Source organism: Primulina huaijiensis, chromosome 7 (assembly GCF_012295235.1).
Source record: "Primulina huaijiensis isolate GDHJ02 chromosome 7, ASM1229523v2, whole genome shotgun sequence".
In the NCBI taxonomy this organism is placed as follows: Eukaryota; Viridiplantae; Streptophyta; class Magnoliopsida; order Lamiales; family Gesneriaceae; genus Primulina; species Primulina huaijiensis.
Window position 1 is genome coordinate 7,113,196 of NC_133312.1, and position 6,848 is coordinate 7,120,043.

Consider the following 6,848-nt stretch of genomic DNA (forward strand, 5'->3'; position numbering starts at 1 on the left):
ACTATTTTTTAAAAACTATTTACTAAATTTTAGGTGAAACTATGATTTATTCTTTATTATTCTTACACAAAACTTGAAAATAAAATTTAAAATGGCACTTCTAAATTTGAACTCTAAGCTACATATAATATTTACTATCCACAAGTAATTCCTACTGAGTTAAAGGGCAAAGCAAGACACTAATTTTATAATCCATTTTGTGGCATATAATTTAATATTAGTAAAATTAGTTTAAGAAAATGTTTCATTTTTTTTTGGATTATTAGCTTCAGCTTGACAATCACAAATAATGTTTCTATATTTTTTTTACACAAAAACTTTTACACAAAAACTCACGTGAGACGATCTCATGAGTTAATTTTGTGAGATATATATTCTATTTGAGTCACCCATAAAAAAATATTACTTTTTATATCACTTTTTCAAAAGTGTTAAGTACTCCTAAATTTTTAAGATAAATATTTCTATATTTTTTGTTGTTTTTTTTTTTTTTCGATTTTTCCCAATATTGCATTTTAACTAGTGATTTAGCACACGGTTTCTGATTGTTTACATAGTTTAATGTTAATGTATATTTGTAATAATAAAATTCTTCAACATGATGAATGGATAAAATAAAAAAAAAATTTTGGTGTCCTATTGTCACATTATAAAATAATAAGTATTACCGTGTAACAAAATTTTAAATACCCGGCTGCAATAATTATTCTACATAATTATTAATAATATGATATAAACAATAACTACACTAATAATTAACGAAAATATCAAAATTTTAATATAACTCAACAATATCCCTTTAAATAATTATCATCCCATAAAATAATTACACTCTAAAATAATCGGAATAATCCTATCCAAAATATCATCTTATTTAATTATAAACAATCTCATAAATCTTTCATTTTAATATTATAAAATCTCAATTATTCACACACACACACATTTACTAGTTACTCTGCACACGCGATGTTTGTGTACAATCTTTTTTATCATTATCGATGGACTAAAGTGAAAATTAACAAATTATGAAAAGACTAAATTGATATTTGAATTGTTGAAATAAAAAAATAAAAATAAAAGCGTGTGTTGAAATTTTTTTAAAAAAAACAAAAATGTAATATTAGTATCATATAAGGATAAAGTTGGANCAATAATGAAGTTACTATTTTATTGAGTGAGAAACGAAAGCATGGACGTGAAAGCAGAAAATGGACGTAGACATGCTGTTTGTACAAAGATTTCAAATTTTTTTGGGGTTCAATCTTGATTAAGGTTTACTCCAACTGCGAACCATATAATTGGGACCCCATGCATTGAATTTCTTTACCCCTTCCCTCAATTTCGTCATATAATTTCTCTCTTTTATATGATCGAAATTAAGTAAGCCATGCAATCAAATGACGGCAGGAAATTTCACGGACAAATTGTCAATACCCCGAACAACCCTTCATCTCTTATATAAATACGGAGGTGGGTTTTGTATTTCAGCCAAGAAAATGAAGTGAGAGGGGACAAAGTTTTACTTTTTTGGTTAATACATTTGTGTTTTCACGCACTGGAGTAGATTGGGCTTGATGATGGAGATAGAGGCGGCGGGTGGTGGTGCGGATGCTGTGATAGGTGGTGCTTCCGGCGGCGATGTCGAGATGGGATTTCTGCGCAGCGGCGGCGAAGCTTATTTGGTGTGGCAGGAGCTCACGGTGGTGCTACCCAACTTTGGGCAGGGGCCGACGAGGAAGCTGCTTCATGGGCTAAACGGGTTCGCAGAACCTGGTCGGATCATGGCCATTATGGGTCCTTCGGGTTCTGGCAAATCTACTCTTCTTGATGCTTTAGAAGGTATTTGTTTTGAATGAATTCGTAATAAAGGAATTAGAATATATGTTAATCAATATCCGACTAAAGAACTAACAGCAAACTTCGATGTATATTGTATTTGGCCTCGTTTTTTCAAGAAACCAGAAATTTTATGTGTTATAAATTTTTTTTTAAGTAATTTGTGTGGGTTGATCATGGTATTTGCCCACCCCTAATGTTTGCTTAAGATCAAAAGGCTACTAGTACGACTCTCAGCTGATAACAAGCAAATGACACATTGGTTTTTACTCGTTTGGAGGTAGTGACGGAGCCAGAAATATGACTCTGTCCGGACTAGAATATTAAGCTCTGAAATATTTTAATATTTTAAATTGTTATTTCAAAATTATACAAAATTAACATATAAATTTTTTTAAAAAATATTAGCCGGGTATATACCTATGTAGCTCCGCCCGTGTTTGGAGGGGACAGTAGGCTCAACGATATGAATGACTTATTGTGCAATAATGTTAGCCAGCTCAAATTCATGTAGGCCATAATTCAACACTAATTCTACTGACTGGAACATATTGTCTCACATCGATTAGATAAATTTTTTGAGAGTTATATATATAGGCTTGGACAATCTTCTTCCCTTGAGCTAGCTTTTGTGGTTGAGTTAGGTTTAAGTTTCAATTTTAACATGATATCAGAATTCAGGTTCCACTGTTATGTGTAGGACTGCCCATAGCTACCCGTTCTGCCAATAGTTGGGTTATTTGTAATGTCAATAGTTGGGTCATTTGTAAATTTCACGATCCAGATGTTCATTCCTGGTGTGAGGAGACTTGGATAATCCCCAATTGAGCTAGTTTTTGGGTTGAGTTCTTCATTTCGGATTAATATTTAATTTTGTTGTCAATGGATCTACAAAAAAAGGGGCTTGCGATGTTTGGAACTTTGAAAAACAGTGGTTTGTGTAATGTTGATAGAGAGGAAATTACTTTTCATTTTTTGTAACTTTATCAAATGTTGTAGAACATCATCAAGAATGATAAAATTGCCAATGTGTGCCTATACAAGAATAACATCGTCGATAGTGAAACGAGCCTATCATTTATAGGGAAGAACTTTGTTTTTGTTTCGATATAATTTCTTCATTCACTAATATGATCAGCTTATGACAGGTAGGTTGTCAAGAAATATCGTCATGACAGGAAATATTCTTCTCAACGGAAAGAAGCAAAGACTGGATTATGGTGGTGTTGTAAGTATCCTCATACCCTATGGGATAAAATTATGAGTTTTAGCAACTTCTGTTCCTGATATCTCTGCATTACAATGATCGGTGATCAATGAATTTACACTGATTTCCAGGCTTATGTCACACAAGAGGATGTTTTGTTAGGGACTCTTACACCAAGAGAAACTTTAACATATTCAGCTCATCTAAGGCTCCCAGACGCGATGACGAAAAAAGACATTGAAGGGATAGTTGAAGCAACAATTACGGAAATGGGGCTTCAAGATTGCGCGGATCGGCAGGTTGGGAATTGGCAGTTACGAGGGATAAGTGGTGGAGAAAAGAAAAGATTGAGCATCGCCCTTGAAATTCTAACTCGACCCCGTCTACTCTTTCTTGATGAACCTACCAGTGGCCTTGATAGTGCAGCAGCTTTTTTTGTAATCCATGCCATTAAAAATCTTGCTCTTGATGGGAGAACTGTGATTTCATCCGTTCATCAACCAAGTAGTGAAGTGTTCGCTTTGTTTGACGATCTATGTTTGTTGTCAGGGGGAGAAATAGTGTTCTTTGGAGAAGCAAGAATGGCTGTAAAGGTATTATAATAGAATGAATGTATTGAGATACCATGATTCATTTACTATTTTTAATTAATTAATCTGATCATAATATTCGTTATATTATTTTACTTTTCAGTTTTTTGCTGAATCAGGGTTCCCCTGTCCAAGTAGGAGAAATCCTTCAGACCATTTCCTGCGATGTATTAACTCAGATTTTGATATCGTCACAGCTACTCTGAAAGGTTCACAAAGACTTTGTGTATGGATCCAGTACCTGTCTTTCCGCTTCTATAATATGTTGTTTACTTAGGTTGAGTTGGCTAGTTGATTTTTTTACCAGTTTCTGTTGGACATGAAATCACGTGCGACAAAATTTAAGCTCGTCTATCTCAAAAATTCTTGTGGAACATATTGTACGAAGTTACAAGGATTTAAAGAGCAATTGACCATACTTCGGAATATTTATCTTCTACCTCTTGCATAACAGGAAACACACACAACATCAGATCCTCTGATGAATTTGAAAACTGCTGATATCAAATCAATGCTTGTTGAGAAATACAGGTTCTCTGAGTATTCAAGAAAGGCGAGATCGAGGACTCAAGAAATCTCTGCAATTGTAAGTTTTTCGAAATGAAGTCTCTGATTTGATGGGGATTTTATTTGTTTTTCGTGGCAAAAGAATTTAAACACTCAGATATGTAGCACACTGCTAAGAATGGCTTGTTTTCTTCTGTTTTGTCTAGTTTAATTAGTATACAATATAAATTGATAAGGCTAGAAGAATATTGTAACAAATCACAGGAAGGACTTGAGATTAAAACAGTTAAAGGGAGTCAAGCGAGATGGTGGAAGCAGCTTTCAACATTGACACAAAGATCATTCTTGAACATGAATAGAGACATCGGATATTACTGGTCTCGAATCGTCATATATACCATTGTTGCTCTTTGTGTCGGCACCCTATTCTATGATGTTGGAACCAGTTATACCTCGATCTTGGCTAGGGGAGCTTGTGGCGGATTCGTCATAGGTTTCATGACCTTTATGTCGATAGGAGGATTTCCATCATTCGTTGAAGAAATGAAGGTTTAATAACATGTGTATGATCTCATAAAAATAAACTAGTTCAAGAAAGGACATATAGAGATTCATCAAGTTTTATTGTTTTTCTTGTCCAAACAGGTCTTTTATAAAGAAAGGCTTAACGGATATTATGGCGTGGCTGTGTTTATATTGTCGAACTTCTTGTCTTCATTTCCGTTCTTGGTTGCTGTCTCTGCCATTACTGGGACAATCACGAACTATATGGTGAAATTTCGGCCAGGATTTCCTTCTTATGCCTACCTTTGTATGAATATTTTTGGATGCATTGCCATGGTAGAAAGCGTAATGATGATCGTAGCTTCTCTGGTTCCCAACTTCTTGATGGGGATCATCGCCGGAGCCGGAGTTCTTGTAAGTAATCCCATGTAAAAGCAGGGGCTGATCCGTAGGTTGCATGTAATTTCGAGTTCATCGAGTTTTATACCCTCAAAATTCATGGAGTCGCCCCATCTCTTTCTCTAGTCCCCTCCTAATCTCATCCCTTCTGAATTCTCGGATCCGTCCCTCATATAAAAGCTTCCGAAGTCTATATAACTCTTCTTAGTGTATTGCCTCACATTATCGTTATCATGTATTTGTACAGGGGATTATGATGATGGCCGCTGGATTCTTCCGTTTGCTACCAGATCTTCCCAAGGTCATTTGGCGCTATCCAATTTCATTCATCGGCTTTGGTGCATGGTCCCTGCAGGTATTTTCCACATTTTTGAGAATCTAGTTCCTCTAGAAGTTCGTTTGATCATAAAATTTGGACATTCTCTAGTTGTAGCAATTCATACTTCAAAAATGGAAAAAAAAGGCTAACACGGTCAGAAATGCAGGGGGGAATGAAGAATGGCATGCTTGGACTCGTGTTTGACCCATTATTTCCCGGTGACCCAAAACTAACCGGCGAATATGTCTTGCAAAACATGTTTGGAATTTCGCTGGACCATTCGAAATGGTGGGACTTATTGGCACTATATGGCCTTATCGTAGCTTACAGGTTCGTGTTCTTCCTCATTCTCAAGTTAAAGGAAAGAGCCGGCCCTTTTTTGCATTCGCTCTATACCATGAGAACCCGGTATCACTTGAGTAGGCAGCCCTCATTCCAGAAGAAGCCACGGGTTCTTTCCAATCGGCATCAAAATGTTCATTCACTGTCGTCTCAAGAGGATCTTAACTCTCCTATACGGCAGGATCAGCGATGCATATAAGACGCATAAGTTGGCTGTTACATATCAATGAAACTCAGTACATTTTATGAGATTTTTTCTCGGTTAAAAGAATAATGCCATCAATTATACTCGGACATACACACGGTTTGAAATAGAGGGTGTCATAGTAAAAATTGTGCAATATTTGTGATGAAAAATGATGTTACACTTCGTTTCAGACTGACGTTTTCTTGAATTTGTGGGCTGTATAGCTCTGTATTTTTTTATTATTATTATTTTTTTTACTTTTTTGACTTATACTGAAATGAGACTTCTTGTCCCACACGCTAAATATTAAAAATTTAAAATGAGTTTATAATAAACTATAATGGACTTTTATAACAATTTGAGTTAACAATTTTCGTAAAACGATGACGAATACGAAGTAGTTGCTATAGGAGCTCATTGTGAAATCACGTAAGCGCAATCCCGAGCTCGAGATGTGACACTTTCCCTTTATACCATAGGGACGGATTTACGCCTATCTACTGGTGTCCTCTATATCCCTAGATATGAGGGGCTTTTTAAAAAAATATTATTATTTAAAAAACAATTCATTAAAATATTGTAAAATGGAGATGGTTGTAAAAATATTGCAATCCGTAATTTCTTTCCCGGATTCTTTTTTTTTTTTTAAAGACAAAGGGAGTCACAGATTCTAGACAGTCTGTCACGGATTCTTATCCGTGACTTTTCCTCTTTAAATAGAAATGCTCTTCTCCTTGAAATAACATGTATTCTTTCCATTTCATCTGCCCAAAATATTCCTTCATCCGATTCATTCTCGCAAATTATTTCCTTCCTCCGATTCATTTGCGTAAAATCCTTCTTTTCTCCTTCGACCTTGTATTAATATTATTTGTTGATTTTATCATCCATTTCATTCAAAGAGGTGTTAAGAGGTAATGTTTAATTTCGTTGATAATATTATAATTATATATT

The 6,848-nt window shown here is 34.9% G+C and overlaps 1 protein-coding gene across 2 annotated transcripts; it reads left to right on the forward strand.

Annotated features, from left to right (window-relative positions):
• Nucleotides 1-1,321: 1,321 nt before the first annotated feature.
• Nucleotides 1,322-6,127, forward strand: LOC140981078 (ABC transporter G family member 15-like). 2 transcript variants are annotated; one of them, XM_073447334.1, is made up of 10 exons: nt 1,322-1,473; nt 1,568-1,842; nt 2,988-3,067; nt 3,178-3,639; nt 3,740-3,862; nt 4,091-4,222; nt 4,408-4,692; nt 4,789-5,061; nt 5,294-5,401; nt 5,532-6,127. In XM_073447334.1, exons 2-10 carry the CDS (start codon nt 1,578-1,580, stop codon nt 5,904-5,906), a joined length of 2,103 nt encoding a protein of 700 aa, XP_073303435.1. In that variant the 5' UTR covers nt 1,322-1,473; nt 1,568-1,577; the 3' UTR covers nt 5,907-6,127. The 2 variants fall into 2 exon arrangements, with proteins under 2 accessions (XP_073303435.1, XP_073303436.1); XM_073447335.1 differs by having other exon boundaries at nt 1,387-1,842; nt 5,524-5,769.
• The last annotated feature ends 721 nt before the right edge of the window (nt 6,128-6,848 follow it).